Source organism: Aegilops tauschii, chromosome 4, assembly GCF_002575655.3.
Source record: "Aegilops tauschii subsp. strangulata cultivar AL8/78 chromosome 4, Aet v6.0, whole genome shotgun sequence".
NCBI classification, from domain to species: Eukaryota; Viridiplantae; Streptophyta; class Magnoliopsida; order Poales; family Poaceae; genus Aegilops; species Aegilops tauschii.
The window spans coordinates 14065235-14081113 of record NC_053038.3 but is presented as its reverse complement, the minus strand read 5'-3'; the positions used below and the strand labels follow the sequence as shown (position 1 = coordinate 14081113).

The following is a 15879-nucleotide window of genomic DNA, read 5'->3' as shown; positions in this document are numbered from 1 at the left end:
AGCACCCTACCCTGCTTATCGTACATAAGATTTCTTGCCAAGTCTTACCACAGGTGTGACTAATAATTTTCTCCCTACAAAAGTTGTGACTTGCTGACACATTTGGCACAAAAACTGTGGCAAATTTAGGCACCAACCAAACAGACTTGTTGTCTGAAGTCTTGTGTTCTCTGTCGTCTTGATAATTGCACGTGCATTATTATGCCTCCCATCCTTATGCACAAACCAATTTTCAAATGCAAAAAACATGGAACACTAGACTTGCAATGCATTCTCTAGCCATCTACGTCCTTTTGTTTTTTCTCGACTTTGTGTTTGGAAGTTTGTAGAAGATTGGAATGGTACTTGTTGAAGATAAATGTCTTTCCCCTTTTGCTGAAGGCCAAAAGTGTTTAGTTTGTTCTGATAGTAATCCGTACTCTTGGTATCCTAAATCCTTGTACTATATATGGTCAGTAATAAGATAAAGTTGGTGATCACTGGCCACAAGACCAATTTTTATCAGAGTCTCAATCTAGTCCATACAACCCTATCATTAACTGGATCATGTTCAACATTGTATGGAGCCTCTCAAAATTATCCTAGAGTCTTTACTTGGTAGAATCTTAACCTGTAAAAATTCTAACAAAATTGTGATCGTGTTCAACATTATCATTTGACCCTATTTGATTCAACCATTTCTTGTGATTTGTTGTATACATTTGTCATGACAAAGTACCAAATGCTCTTTTCTTTGCCCTATATTTCTCATACAGAGATTCCAATGTATCACAGATTAAAAAAATATATATAGGTAGAACCAGACATGATCATAAATTCTACATCAACCCTAGGAAGTCCAGTGCTAGCAAGGGAAGACCGGTCAAATTCTTGATCACGAGCTGATGAATCCCTCAAAAGGTCGGACCTCAAATCCCAACGTCGTGGATCACTATAACAAAAACTATCATCACAACACTTACCATGAACTGATTATCCTTTGCCCCATCCATGAAAGGTGACGCTAAGGAAGAACTAATTGCCTCTTCAGGCTGGTTATTTTCTTCCCAGTGTCTCCTATCCCCACGAGTCATGACTAATACTCCCTCCGTCCAGAATTACTTGTTATAGAAATGAATGTATCTAGACGTATTTTTAATTCTAGATACATCCATTTCTATCAATTTCTACAACAAGTAATTCGGGACGGAGGAAGTATGAAGAGAAAGAGTCACTCCACACTACCAAAGCAAACTAGTTATATAGCTCTACACACAACTGCACATACACTGTACAGCTCTCCCACAATTTATATAACATGGTGTGAAGAAAGAAAAGAAAGTATTCCAAAGTTGGAGCTATGTGCACAGTACTATACATGTCATTGTCAGACAAGCAATGTGAAATACACTCTCAATAACACAGTGGCCATTTACTTCAAAGTTGGAGCTTATCGCTCTATCTTTCACAACACAGTACATCAGCACCAAGTTTCAACAACCATGCAAGCAATAGAGCAAAGCAATTGCATAGATCATGAGTTCACATCTCACAATAGTACTCTTCTGAGCACCAAACGGTTCATGGGAATTTAAGCACAACAAATTACAAGCAGATTGACACAATAATGTGGGAGACTTGCCGGTGTTGCAAACTTCAAGTGGCAGCAACCGTGGGGGGAGGGAAGAGGGTTATCTCCACATTGTCATGAACACCCTGCAGAAGCATTTCACCGTCGTAGGTGACAACTTTCCTCTTCTTGGCGGCCCGCAAGGTGCCAACTAATGCTTCAAATATGTTTGCGCATCGGTCGTCATTGAAGATGACACCAAACTTGACCTGCAAACCACAATACTTCAATTACACAAGTTGACATCCATTGATTATGTTCACAAGATGCAGGAAAGCTGCGCTACAAACTTTCTCATGGATAAGTTTCTATGGTTCCTGTAAAATCATATAAGTTCCTGTGTTACAAGCCTAACCATTGAAAACGATACTAATAGGATGCATGTTTATACCTCACAAACACATAACTCCTTCAGCAAAACAAGAACTGCATTTAGCTAGTCTTTGAATCATGAGTTCAGATGCCTGGTGCAGTGTTGTGCTTCAAGAATATGCCATGTCAGCATAAGCATGAAACATCAAGATTTATGCAGCTCTATGAAGTCTACAATAATGATGTCACACTGACTGAAGTATTCTTGTGTCCATTTGTCTGTTTTGATGTCAAAATTTATGAAGAGTTAAAGGCCGAGGCAAGTTAAAAAATATGTGATTGACAGGGCAACGTGCTACACACAATAAGTCTCCCTCCCAAGTCCAGAGATAGGGGTGGTTATAGCCATCTCATCAAGTCGAGAGGCGGATATCTTTTTACAGTTTCTAGGCAAAATGGGTGGTTTTAGCCATCTCATCAAGTCCAGAAGTGTATGTCGTTTTACATTTTCTAGGTAAAAGAATGGTTTTAGCCATGTCATCGAGTCCACAAGTGTATGCCATTTTGGCATTGCTCTGATTAACAAGTATTTCTCCTGTTAATGCTCTTCCTTGGAGAGAGCACACCAGAATTAAGAAAAAATTAGAGGACCTAGGATTAAGAGAAGGAAATGATGATTAACTGAGGATATTCCTTAATTCTCATGACCATGGCAAAAACGACCAACATTACTGAACAGAGGGAGTACTTAATTTAGCATTTGTCAAAAAAGAGGAAGATGGAGAAATCCTAGTGACGAGCTGTTTTAAGCCACTAATAAGCACTTTAGAACCTTACATGGTCAAGAAAGAAGAAACAAAAGGGAATATGTGACTGAAGCCTACAACATGACATAATACTACTAGGCGACTTGACACTTGGAATGGGAATGCAAAACTCATTAGACGGTGCAATGCATTTTTCATGTTCTTGTCTAATCTCATTCAGTTATGAGCAGGCTATAACAGCAACTTAATGAACATAGCCATCTTCTTGAAATTGTCAACATTCAGATAAAACTGTGCTACAGTGTTATAAGGAAAACTTAGCCGTGGCTTGCGGAAATTCAGGAGAAAGTGCACAGTTACTCAGTAATTGTTTGTAAATTTCTTTTTCTCGTAAAATCGTAGTGGATGTCTTGATTGCCAATAGGGCATCCATCCCCTTGCATATCAGACTGCAGTGGCATGTGCCGCGAGCTGGTGGTTTCTGCGCGTCTGGTGGATAAAATGTGAACACATCGAACTGAATATACAGTAACCATAGGAAAATGTATACAGCAGTAAAATTCTGTCCCACGGGCAAAGAAGGGGAAATTCGTCCTATGGTTTTGGTTCGATCTTTTCATCAGCTTGTCAGTTATCCAGACCTTTATTTATAAAGCAGTGCCATGTGCGGCGACCTGGCGGTTTCTTAGCACTTCTGCGCGCCCAGTAGATAAAATGTGAACACATCATCATACTGAATACGATCATATTGAACACATCATACAGGAACAATAGTAGGAAAATTTATACTGCTTTGTAAAATTCTGTCCCACGGCAAAGGAAGGGGAAATTCGTCTTTACGGTTTTGATCCGATCTATTCATCAGCTTATAAGTTACCCAGACCATTCAGTTTGTTTTAAAATGCAAATGGGTTTCATCAGCTATGTTCCATGGCCCTGCGCTACTGGTCTCACCAAACAAGAACAAGAACAAGAACAAGAAAAACAAAGCCTTTCAGTCCCAAACAAGTTGGGTTAAGGCTCAGAACTACGTACAAATCATGGATCTGCACTGCGCACATCATTTTCAGAACCCAACAATTCGTTCAGACGGACGAATCCGCCGGCCCGCACACACACCAGCGGAACCGCAGAGATCGCCGCGGGATCCAGCAAAACGGGCAATGACGGGAGAATCCGCATCGGGCGATCGGCGGCACGCGCCAAACCGCCTGCTTGCCGGCGTGAGACGGTCGAGAGAATGGGGGTCGAGATCGGGCAGAACGCGGGGGGAGATGGCGGATCTGAGTACCTTGTAGGAGCCGTCGGGCTGCTGCTGGCCGAGCCTCTGGATCTCCTCCCGGAGCTTCCCGACCTCCTCCTCGACGTGCCCAAGGTTCATGGCGCCGCTTCTTTCTTTCTGCGATGCTTCTTGGATCTTGGCGCGGCGGGATGCTTGTTAATGGGGAATTTTCTTTTTTGTCGGGGTAGATGGAGGAGAGCCCGCGGTTGAAGACTTCAGTGGCAGTGGCACCAACCGTTGGGGCAGGAGCACATGGGCCGTTGGATCGGAGATGGACGGGCGAGATGGAGGCAACCATGGATCAAGTCGCACACAAATATCACGTTACACAAAGGGAAACCATGGATTAAGTCCCCATGGTGTCAAAAAATGGATTAAGTCTCCATTGGACTTTTTTTTTTAGAAAAAGTCTCCATGAGACATTGATTTAAAGGCAGATGGATAAACTCGTCTCGAGCTGCCTTGTTTAGCTAAGGTGAGAGGCAACATCGAATTTTGTACATGGTGTGTAGTTTTCTTTTTAATAAAAAAAATTGGTGGCGGGTCTCGATGGTGGTGATGGTGGAGACAGTGTTGTGAGAGTGTGACACGTCCATTTTACATCACTATTTCTTATCACAAGATTTTCAAAATTGCTCATATTTTACACAATATCACACCATTCGTATATCTTTGTCTTCTTAATTTGCATGTAGCAACTAAGCAGGTGTCGGGGATATACCCCGCGGCGTAAACCGGCCGGAAGTATAACCCGGCCGGACTTAGCGGTTTGCTTGAGACCCGGCTGAGACTTGACGGTTCACTGGCGACCCGTTTGGAACTGGCGGTTTACGATTCATTGGTAATCCGGCAGGCTGGTCAGAGGAGCGACAAGACCCGGTGGTCTAACGGGCGGTTCATGAAGGCCGGTTCATACTATGGTGGTCCGGTTTACAAGGAAAGGCATAAGGAATATTTACCTTACAAGGAGTTAAGACCTGGACTTGTATCCGGTTTGTATTAGAGATAGACTAGTCCTAATCCTAATAGGACTCCACATGTAACCCGACCCTTCAACATATATAAGGAGGGGCAGGGCTCCCCAAAGAGGGACAGAGAACAATCAATAATCTCTAGGGCTAGACACAACTAGAGGAGAGCAGGTTTACGGCGACTCCCTCATGAGCATAATGAGACCTAGCCACAAACAGCATGTAGGGCTATTCCGGATGATGTTTCCCGGGGCCCGAAGCTGTCTAAATCCTTGTCTTGTGTGTCGCGTCTCTCATCCCGATCAACCCCTTTCAAGCTACTACATAGATGCATTGGCCTCGCGACTATGTACTGACACTAAGGACATCTGTTGTGACAAATCCACGACAGCAGGGATTGTCAGAAAACTACAAAAAACAACCAATAATAATAATAGTAGCAAAGAAATTAGTTATTCGGAGCTTGGAAAAGTTAGGAAAAACATAAAGTCTAAATTACATGGGAAGAGAGCCAGGGGCACCGGACCCAAGCCAGGGAGGTGCATGTGGGGGCTTACACGGCCTGACCCGGGCCGCGAGTCAGGGGCGTGTGGGGCCCACATGGCAGCCTTGCCTCTCTCTGGCGCCCCTGGTCATATTTTACCCTAAAACCTATGCCTCTAATTTACATGGTTTTTCCGCCACCATCTTCGAGGCGGAAAGAAAACAAAGCACTTCTATCTCACAGAGGACTGATCTGCCGGGACCATTCCCCTCCAAACATGGGAAATCAAAGCCATCAACATCACCAACACTATGTTCATGTGGGGATCATCATCACCAACTCCAATCTTCACTAACACCATCTCTATCTTACCTCCATCTCCATCCTCTTTTCAATCTATGAAATATTACCTCGGGTCTGTTGTTGAGACCACTTTCACGGTGTTAATTGCCGCTTGGGGAGTTGATGTTTAGTGCTTTATTGATGAAGATTTGTGTGTTTAGATTGTTATCTATGTTATTACCCAATTTGATCATGATCATTAAGATGCCTCGTGAGTATTACGCTTGAGGACTTAGGAGGAACCCAGTTGTTAGCAACCATCTGAAATTGCATAAAGTTCAATGTTGCTTCTCGGGCTCAAGTTGCTCTTCCTCTCATGCAACGCGCTTGCCGACGGTATCTCAACCATTGTACACGACGGTCGTCTTTGTTGCGGCATGTAGGCAGCTCCGGCATGTGTCTCACTAGCTTCCTACATCGGCGGGTTGTCGGCCGTCTCACCGGCTCTTGCATGTCCTGGGTTGACGCGTGTCCCACCGGCCCACAAGGTTTAAATTAGACTTCACTTTTTCCTTGTCTATCGAAAATTATCACACTCCCAATCAGCAACTGTGCCACTATTTCTTTTACCATGTCTTAGACCCCTTCCAATGTTCCACCTTGTATAGATGCTAAGGCTGCCATGTAGGCAAAAAATCTGATGTGGCAATGTAGTTATGAGGAGAGAGATGAGTGTGGTGACCCCAGGAAAAAACAATGTCAAGCGCGAGAATCTAGGCAAAACGCTTAAATGAAAGAAGCCCACCAATACATGAAGAACTTTAGTTATAAAATCATTAAATGAGAGATGAATAATTGCTAAAGTTTTTAATGTGCTTAGCACCTCATGTAAGCATCCATGCATGCATTGGAAGTAGGCTAAGGTCAAATCTACTAGTACTAGAGTCCAAACAACTCTTCCACCTCAGCGGCTGGCCATCGTTTCCTCCCCGCCCCTCGCGTGCCGCCGCGTCGGCATCCGGCGGCCGCGAGCGCGAGCGCGACTCCGCATCGGGAGAATCACTGTTCCAAAATCACTGACGCGCGGGACGACGCAACACGCGCCCCCCACCCCCACCACGAGCAGACGTGGACGCCGCGAGCGGTGGCACGGCACGCCTCCGCCTCCGCCTCCGCAACAACCACTCCCAATCCCACGCGGCCTCTCGACCCTCCCACTCCCACGAGGACGAGCACCCACCCACCGGAGCAGCAGCGGAGACGCGCAGAGGAGCCGAGCCAGGCGGGCGGCGGCAGATGGCGGAGGCGGAGGGGGAGGTGAGGAGGGACATGTGGGGGCAGGACTACCGGACGGCCTCCGCCGACTGCGCGGCGGCGCTGGACGACTACTACGCGCAGACCATGTCCTTCGGCCGCGGCCGCGGCCGCGCCGTGCTCCGCGCGGCCGCCGCCGACCCCGCCTGCGCGCTCGCCGCGCTGCACGCCGCGCACTTCGTCGGCCCGCGCGACCGCGCCGGGGCCGCCGCCTTCCTCGCCGCCGCCGCCGGCAGCCTCGTAAGCCTCGCGTCTGCCCGGCCGGTCTCCTCGCTCCTTTTCCCCTTCCGAATCCTCCGTTGACTTTCAGCGCGTTCCTTTGCTTCCACAAGGGCAAGGCGACGGAGTACGAGAGGGCGGTGTTCCGGGCGCTCTCGGCGCTCGTCGGCGAGGACAGGGACACGGAGGTGGCCGTCGACCGGCATTTCGAGGTTCGCCGCGGCTTGATTTGATTTCTCGTGACGATTTGGAAGCGGCCACCACCAATTGACTGATGAAAAGCATGCTTCTTGTGTGCGACAGCTGCTCAAGGAGTTCCCCAGGGATCTCATGTCCCTCAAGAGAGCGCAGCTCCTCTGCTTCTATGTGGGACGGCCGGACACATCCCTCAAATTTGTTCAACAGGTAAGCTGAGAATTACTACAAGAGGTCTGGTTTTGTGCTTACAATTTTCATATTTAACCCGGGGACAGCAATGCCGTTTCTTTCGTGCATTGGGTGCACTTGTGTGAAGTAAATTTTAACAGCACCCACAGAAACTTCCAGTGAAATAAAATTTAGTGATTTCTCAAAGGAGCTGTATGCCCACTGAATGAAACCCAGTGACAGTGTAACATCTTTTTACCATGTTCATTAGAAATTGTGTGGCTGTGCTGATAGCCCAATGCAGAAACTTTGAATCAAGCAGCTCCTCCTATGAAAATGCTACTGTACTAAGTAAGTACTCTTTCTTTCTGACTGATTGATGCCGCTCGTTGCTGATCAGGTTTTGCCGGAGAACCAAGATCGGAACTATATATACGGCATGCTCGCTTTCCCTTTGCTAGAGCTCGGAAGAATGGACGAAGCTGAGATAGCTGCTCGGAAAGGCTTGGCTATAAACAAGAACGACTTCTGGTCACAGCATAATGTATGTGGATGGTTTGTGATTTTGGCTATATGTAGCTTTGGTGATTACATCTAGTTGCTGACCTGTAAGTAGTATGAACCTTATATAGTACCTGGTGACATGGGTATTTAGTAAATCGGTCATAGGAGTTGCCTGCCGAATAATAGCATCAAGCCTTTTTTCAATCAGTCACAGCGCAATGTGCGCGTGTTTTGAGGTATCGAATATGCAGAGAACCAGTGTTTAGACTTGTTAGCTTAGAACAAATTACTACTAACAAAAATAATGATTGTTGAGGAGATGATTAAATAAATTACAACCATAACTAAACTAAAATTAGGCAACAAGATAGAGATCAAACTCTGCTAATCAAGATGTTAAAATCCTCCTCTAGGCTAGGGTCACTTGATACAGTTTCAGATAAATGAATCCAATAACAATTACTCCCTCCGTCCCATAATATAAGAGCGTTTTTGACACTACACAGTTTTATTAGGACAGTCTGTGCGAAGTATGAAAGACTTTCCAGTGGTAAGTAAGGTGAAGGACTTGTGAAAGGAGCAGAGCATTAAGTGGCAGTATACTAGTGTCAAAAACGCTCTTATATTATGGGACGGAGGGAGTAGCAACTAGCAACTATACTGCCACTTAATGCTCTGCTCCTTTCACAAGTCCTTCACCTTACTTACCACTGGAAAGTCTTTCATACTTCGCACAGACTGTCCTAATAAAACTGAATACCAGGCTCATGTCTATCGTTAGACATTCAATAACCATCCAGGGCTGATTACTAGCTTATTAAAACAGTTGACCTATCCATATGTCTTAAGTTGCAGTTAAATACCATGCCAGGGGACAAAATGGTTTACTCCCTACTTGATCGAGATGTACTCATGGCATAGTTTAGGATGACTAGAAGGCAACACGACCCTGGATAACTTATAGGGGAGGGATGTGTTGCACAACACCAAGGGTTGGTAGTGTGGAGGCTTTGCTGTCCTGCAAACTCTGCCAAGCGAGGTTTTTCTTGCAGGATCTGCACATATACCCAAGTAGTTCTTGGACTGTTTCTTTTTTCGAGCAAAGGACCATGACCCGGTGTTTCATTAAAAACTTTTCCATTGTTCAGAGTTCTTGGACTGGTCAACTAAGATTTGGACAAATATGACACAATCAGTTTCATTTAGCTTAGTCAGTGAGTTCATTCAGATGCTATGGTATTTTTTCTCTTAACGTTGATCCTTTGTGGTCCACATCCTTACATTTTCGTTTCTTTGGAAGACATGATATTGAATACTTTCTTTGTCAAAGGGAAGTCATGATAATTTTCTTGTTATGGTGAGATATGTATGTATGACCTTAGTGAATTCTCCTCATGCTAGGGCTGTTAAATTAAGATAACTTACCTTAGCATGCGAGTTTCACTAGCTGATCTGTGCATATTAAAGCAACAAATCGTTCTTTAATATAAGCTACATCCTACATTCTATCTTGCAGATGTGCCATGTTTTCCAGCAGGAATGTCGCTTCAGAGAAGCTACTGAATTCATGGAATCATGTTCTCCATCATGGACATCATGCTCATCATTTATGTATGCAGTTTTCCACTTTATACCCTTTGTAGTGATGCAAATAAAAAAATCAGGAATGTAATTTCTTAGAAACTCTGTTTCCTTCTTCCTTGTAGGTTTACCCACAACTGGTGGCATGTTGCAGTCTGTTACTTGGAAGGCGAAGCCCCTATTAGGAAAGTTATGGAGGTATATGATCAAAACATCATGAAGGAACTCGATAGAAGTGATTGTGAGCCAGCAGAGGTATAATGTTATTGGTGATTATTTTTCCTAGATATTGACGTCTGAGACACTGAATATTTATCATGCCTTCAGGTGTACGTGAATGCTCTTGGTTTGCTACTCCGTTTATATGTGCGTGGTGAGATAGGTCCAGCCAAAGAGAGGCTAACACCATTGCTAGATGAACTTAAGAATGAGGTACTACTACTGGAAACATTTATTATATCCATTAGAAGATGTAGATTTAACTGTGCTGCCTATTCTCAAGAGCATTTTAAGATATAAATTAAAGCTATAGGAGATCCATTCTTCTGACTATTTCAGTTTGAACTTTGTCCAGTCCATTTGGCATGCGGAATGGCTCCTTGATTTACTTATATTATGGGCATTATCTAGTATGAATGAAGTTAAAGCAGCAGAAAATCTGCTGGACTCACTACAATCAAGGTCAGATATCTGAATGGTTCTCTTTTACTGGAAACATAAGACTGTCATGTTGCAAGTGTTCTCAATATTTGTTTTGTTTTTTCCTTCAGAGTCTCTTCAATGGACATGAAGAGACAGCAAGTGATGCAGAAGGCAATTCAGGTGTGCTAAATTCTTTGTGCAAGGTCAAATGCTATTGGAGAGATACCACATGTACAGTGTATTAATACCTAAGAGAACATTGACATTAAGCAAAAAAAAGTATTAATATTCTTGAAAAATGGGATGCTCAATTTTGGTTCCTAAATTTGACTGGCACATTCATTTGTGGTGGACTGATATCAAATAATGTTGCTTTCCAGTATCTCTTGTTATTTTTTAATTTCCTCGACTTTTTGCTTGCTTGTCTGTTGCACGATTCGTTGTGGTGATAATATCACAAATTTTCACTGGAGAAGTTGATCGACTTTTTTGTGCCGTTTGTTGCTTCCTTTGATACAGCTAGCCGATGCTGTTTATAAATATGGAAAAGGAGAGCACAAGGCGGTGTTTGACGCCCTGGGTCCAGACTTCGATGGGCTTGGCTATAAAGTAGGATCACTGAACCTAGTGTTTCAAGACAAGTAATTATGAATTTGCTTTTACTGAGCATCAACAAATGGTACAATTAGATGATTGGTGCATCGGATGAACAAGTGGACGTCTTCAATGAAGTTTGGTACACTGTGCTAATAAATTCTGGAGAGACGTCTACAGGTATTTGGTCTAAAATGCTTGGAAAAAAAACTAGTATTCCCTCCGTTCGGAATTACTTGTCGCGAAAATGGATGTATCTAGAACTAAAATACGTCTAGATACATCCATTTCCGCGACAAGTAATTCCAAACAGAGGGAGTATCTTTTGTTGCTCTTTATTCAAGTGAGGAGCTAGCTAACATAGTTTTGATGGTACACAGCGATTGAGCTGCTCGTCAAACAAATCAGCAAACGAGAGGGTGCACCTTTCTTGTGGCGCTTGCTGGTAGAGTGCTTTTGCAACCACACTGCTCTCTTTCTATTCTACTCCCTCTGTTCCTAAATGTAAGTCTTTTTAGAGATTCCACTACAAACTACATACGGATGTATATAGACATATTTTAGAGTGTAGGTTCACTCATTTTGCTCCGTATGTAGTCCATAGTGGAATCTCTAAAAAGACTTATATTTAGGAACGGAGGGAGTACCTTGCATTCTCGCTGCAATCTCTTAACTGACTTACTAAAGATTTGAAAACTGTCTGTAAACTCATGAGCTGATAGCCGTATAAAAAAGATGAACTTACCGTGCACCAACCACATCAATCCATTAATACTGGCTGAGACTTTTATCTGGAATTTAGAACTCGTTATGGCTCATAAGATGATTAGTCCTTTTTGGACATTCCAGTGAAGCTGTTGTGTCTTGGAGGTGACGCTCTGACCACCAATTGTTTATGAAAATTAGTTGACTCACATGGACACAATTGTACATCATATATAAAGTTGTATTTCATGATCAATTTACTAGTAACATTAATTTGACGTTGTCGATTCTAGCAGTTGGTCCTCTTATGGCAGTTTTTTAATGATCTTATCATCCCTTTTTCGCAAAAGAAAGAAAGAAAGAAAAGTTTATAGCAGCTCTACAGACTCACTTGAGTTGTGATCATTGCACATAAGAAGACACTCCCTAGATGCCGGGATTTTTTTCTGTATTCTGGTAACTGTGATGAAACTACTATGAGGTAAGATCTTTGCTTCGTGTTTTTTGCAGGAGAAAGCATACACAGTGGAGGGCAGAGGTGCGGATGCTTCAGTGGCCACCGAGAAGGCAAATGCTCTACAAGCTGCTCATTTTCATTAGTGTCGAGTTCCGGCTCGTTCACGGAAAGGTTATATGTACTTGTTGATGTATGTATGGGTGTAACTATTCTTGCTGGTACGCACAATGGAAGTTTATATTCTCTAATAAATCACAGTATGGAGTCGTGCGGTGCTTGCGCAACTCCCTCTGCTGCAACAAACCCAACTCTTCTCTGCAGCAACCGCACATACGCACACACAACCAAAAGCAAACCAACATATTTTGTTTTCAAATGCACATGCACGAGGCTGAAGAAATGCATTTCTTCACCTGAAGCACAACGCACTGGAGAGACCATCTTCTTCCTGTTTTTTCTAGGTGAAAGAGCACGGTGTACGGATCTCGGCACCATGTTTCAGTAGCGGAAAATCCAAATTTTATTCATGTCTTGGCCCTTTCGGTCCATATGGGCTATTCCTTCCCAGCAAGGGCTTCAGCGGCATATATAGCAACCAATGCAAGACGGCTGAGTGTGCTCAAACTACTAAAACATATATACACACCAAGAGAAGAGAAGAGAGGGGAATCTCTTGCCTGCCATGGCTCTGGCTCTGAGCGACCGACGAAAGCATCATCTCCTCTCCGTCGCCGTCGCCGTCGCCAAGCGTCCAAAGTCCTAAGTCCACGCGCACCCCGCACACCAAGCGTCCAAAGCTCTATCCGGCATGTCCGTATACTCTACACACGAACGGACCAGTATCAATGTTGATCTCACAAGTGAGAAGCAGAGCATGTGTCATATGATTTAGCTAGTCATTTAAAAGTTACTGCTATATCAAGGAAAAATTAATCTCTTAATAAAATAATATTCATCCTATTTACCGTCCTAAGTGCAAGTACCTTACTAAAACAAATGATCACTACTATACTACTAGTCGACTTGCAGGTTATATAGAAAACAGAGCACTACTATGCTTATATGGTTAGTTTGCACAACCTGAAGCAATAGTCCTCGACTTCTACTTATTTTCCAAAACCTGAATATTTGGTACACAAGTGCAGCTACATCTCTTAATAATAATGGTTATGTGAATGTTTATGGATGATCTCTTAAAGATAGAAACTTCAGTTGAACTCCCAAGAACTGCACACTATAAAATACGTGTATTTGTCACTTCATTTTGGCAAACATCCAAATTAAGTATTCATATACAACACAACAATCACAACATCGGCAGACTACCAAGAAGATTGTGCCTAATCATGCACTGATTCTCTCTTCCCAAAACTGAAGCATTTACAAGGTTCTCGTGTAGAACCCACAACAGTTTTTTTAGTGTTATTGTTTGACTGTAAATCCTAATATTAGCATGACTCACTAGTACTCCCTCCGTTCCAAAATAGATGACCCAACTTTGTATTAACTTTACTATAAAGTTGGGTCATCTATTTTGGAACGGAGGGAGTACAAATGATGGTTCTCGAAGAAATGGCCAGGCACCGTGAGACCAGCTAGGTTGGCAGCGGCAGGAGTCGGAGAAACCACTGCCACCGGGAGAGGAGCGGGGAGCTTCTAGTGGCCGGGTCAGGGAGCCTAATGGCCAGGTAATGCCAAATCCGTTGGCAGCAAGGTGACGAGGGCGCGTGGCCTGCGGTCAAGCACGCCTTCCACACACGAGCAATCGGTTTATTCCTAGTGGCATCTGCGGAGCTCTCTGTAGTGTAATGCTCGACAAATCAAAACAGTCTACCATTAGTGATTGATCTCATTTTTTTACATATCAGGTAAAGTATCACAAGCAAATATGGCAAAGCACTTACAGGAAGAGCGTCAGCCCAGCCAGCAGGCAATAATACTTTTCAAGGCCCCGGCATCTTCTGTGTGCTTGTGCTCATGCCGTGCAAACTTAGCATTCCAATCAGCCTCAAGTGTAGCAGTAGCGCCTTGGGGCTCCAGCGGCTGCAACAGTCCAGGTAAAAAGAAATGATAAGGTTGACACTAAGCAGGATCACCATCGTCATTGAGATAACCAAAAAACAAACAATGAACAAACTTTGGTACGCGACCAGAAAGAAGTGAGAAGTAGGGCAGGCAACCTTGGCATGTACTCCCTCCGTCCCAAAATAGATGACCCAACTTTGTACCAACTTTGGGTCATCTATTTTGGAACGGAGGGAGTATGTGACAGCATTATGTAGTCAAACAAAGTTCAGTCTATACATACTTTATACTGAAACCATGCTGCCATTTGCAAAAAGAAAAGAAAAGAAGACATGTATAATGTAACATTAGCATGTATGAGTCGGTGGAGTGAGTTCTTTTTAGTTTAGATGAGAGAGTATATCCATTCAAGTTGAAACCAAAATGAATATGCAATCAATCAAAACTGAGTGTCGTCTTCTATCTCTGAAACCAAACAAAATGCTCAGTTTTTTTTCCATACGACAAATCATGTCATACTGTATTATTCACGCAGGTACATACAGAGGCCAAGCCATCCATCCCTGATTTTGAGCGGCACGGAAAAATCAAAAATTGCAGCACTCACGTGGACGGACAGACCAAACTGGAACCTAGGGGAAAATAAAGGGTCGCCATTGAACTCGATGTTGTACGGCGACCCTGTTAGTCTGTAGTAACCTGCTGTTTCTAGTGCATGAGTAATGGATTTTCACTCAAGAAGCAACAATCAACAATGAACAGTTTACAGTAGACAGGATGAACCATGTGGTTGATAGGATGGATGGACATTTACAGTGTACAGATTCTTCAGTTCAAATAACCTGGGCTTCTAGTGCATCTAAGTCTTGTTTGTATAGAAACAGGAGATTGTGGGTTTTCACTCAACAATCAACAGTCAACGATCAACAGCCAAATCCAGCAGCAGGAACTCCATTGCTATCGACAAGAATCGCAGGTGTACGTGTGCCTATTATCACAGGAACTCCACTGCTGCGAGTGGTGAATCGGGACAAAAAAGGGGAAATTTTTGCATCACCGGAGCATAATGGAAGGGACAGAGAGGGATGGGGGCTTGAGGAGATACCATCCCTGACGCCGGAGAGGAGGCTGCGTCCTTGTTGGTGATGAGTCTGGCGCCGAGGAAGACGAGCACGAGCGGCGGCGCCGGTGAGCGAGCCGCGTCGGCTAGGTAGGGTTCCAGTCGCATCCGCCGCCGCCGTCACTTGTAGCTGCGGGGAGCCCGTGGAGGACCCTCGGGGAAGGTCCTGGATCGAGCTGCGGCGGGAGCGCCATGGCCGCGATTGCGGGGATGAAGCCCTTGATGCCCGTGGGCAATCTGGAACCAGCGTGCTCGGTCTCCCTCTTCTCTTCTCTTCTCTTCTCTTCTGATGAGGGGAAGGGAAGGGGAAGGGGAGGGGAGAGGAGAGGGTGGGGGGCAGAGCATTCGCCATTGCCGGCGGCGAGGTGTGAAGGTGGGTGGCGGCTCGAGGTGGGGTGGGGAATCGGGAGCGTTGGGTGGAGTGTTTTGTTTCCTTGGCTTGGGAATGGGAGATGACCGCTGGGCTGGGCTGTCTGTTTCTCTTCTCTTCTCCCACCAAACAACGCACGCACTTGATTGGTCCAGCGCTAGGTGCCACGGATCGATCTCTTTAATGAGTCGATATCAGCCGTTTATTTGGATCCTACGGCGAGCACATGGGATATAACTGCATCATACAAACTATGCTTCTTCATTGGCTAATCT

General features: G+C 44.4%; 2 protein-coding genes and 2 long non-coding RNA genes across 4 annotated transcripts; 2 read left to right on the top strand and 2 right to left on the bottom strand.

Moving 5' to 3' along the window:
• Positions 1-1385: 1385 nt before the first annotated feature.
• LOC109765150 (costars family protein) lies at positions 1386-4230 on the bottom strand. The gene is made up of 2 exons (XM_020323923.4): positions 3980-4230; positions 1386-1818 (listed from the first exon to the last, which is right to left on the bottom strand). Exons 1-2 carry the CDS (start codon positions 4067-4069, stop codon positions 1636-1638), a joined length of 273 nt encoding a protein of 90 aa, XP_020179512.1. The 5' UTR covers positions 4070-4230; the 3' UTR covers positions 1386-1635.
• Positions 4231-6756: 2526 nt separating this feature from the next.
• On the top strand, positions 6757-12392 carry LOC109765147 (uncharacterized). Its single transcript, XM_020323921.4, has 13 exons — positions 6757-7261; positions 7354-7452; positions 7544-7645; positions 8007-8150; positions 9627-9721; positions 9817-9946; positions 10019-10123; positions 10266-10372; positions 10462-10513; positions 10853-10942; positions 11023-11107; positions 11308-11372; positions 12143-12392. Exons 1-13 carry the CDS (start codon positions 7004-7006, stop codon positions 12230-12232), a joined length of 1422 nt encoding a protein of 473 aa, XP_020179510.1. The 5' UTR covers positions 6757-7003; the 3' UTR covers positions 12233-12392.
• A 1223-nt stretch (positions 12393-13615) lies between these two features.
• Positions 13616-15483, bottom strand: LOC109765149 (uncharacterized). Its single transcript, XR_005753436.3, has 3 exons — positions 15220-15483; positions 13994-14132; positions 13616-13887 (listed from the first exon to the last, which is right to left on the bottom strand). It is a non-coding gene; the product is annotated as an uncharacterized lncRNA (long non-coding RNA).
• Positions 13955-14972, top strand: LOC120962696 (uncharacterized). Its single transcript, XR_005753438.1, has 2 exons — positions 13955-14146; positions 14650-14972. It is a non-coding gene; the product is annotated as an uncharacterized lncRNA (long non-coding RNA).
• Positions 15484-15879: the final 396 nt, after the last annotated feature.

What these genes read in the sequence shown, in the direction of transcription:
- LOC109765150 (XM_020323923.4), bottom strand. Translation starts at nt 4,069, where the DNA reads ATGAACCTTGGGCACGTCGAGGAGGAGGTCGGGAAGCTCCGGGAGGAG. An exon ending in AGCCCGACGGCTCCTACAAG is followed by an intron (nt 1,819 to 3,979) that starts GTACTCAGATCC and finishes TGTGGTTTGCAG; the next exon opens with GTCAAGTTTGGTGTCATCTT.
- LOC109765147 (XM_020323921.4), top strand. Translation starts at nt 7,004, where the DNA reads ATGGCGGAGGCGGAGGGGGAGGTGAGGAGGGACATGTGGGGGCAGGAC. An exon ending in ACTTCTGGTCACAGCATAAT is followed by an intron (nt 8,151 to 9,626) that starts GTATGTGGATGG and finishes TCTATCTTGCAG; the next exon opens with ATGTGCCATGTTTTCCAGCA. An exon ending in CTGGACTCACTACAATCAAG is followed by an intron (nt 10,373 to 10,461) that starts GTCAGATATCTG and finishes TTTTTCCTTCAG; the next exon opens with AGTCTCTTCAATGGACATGA.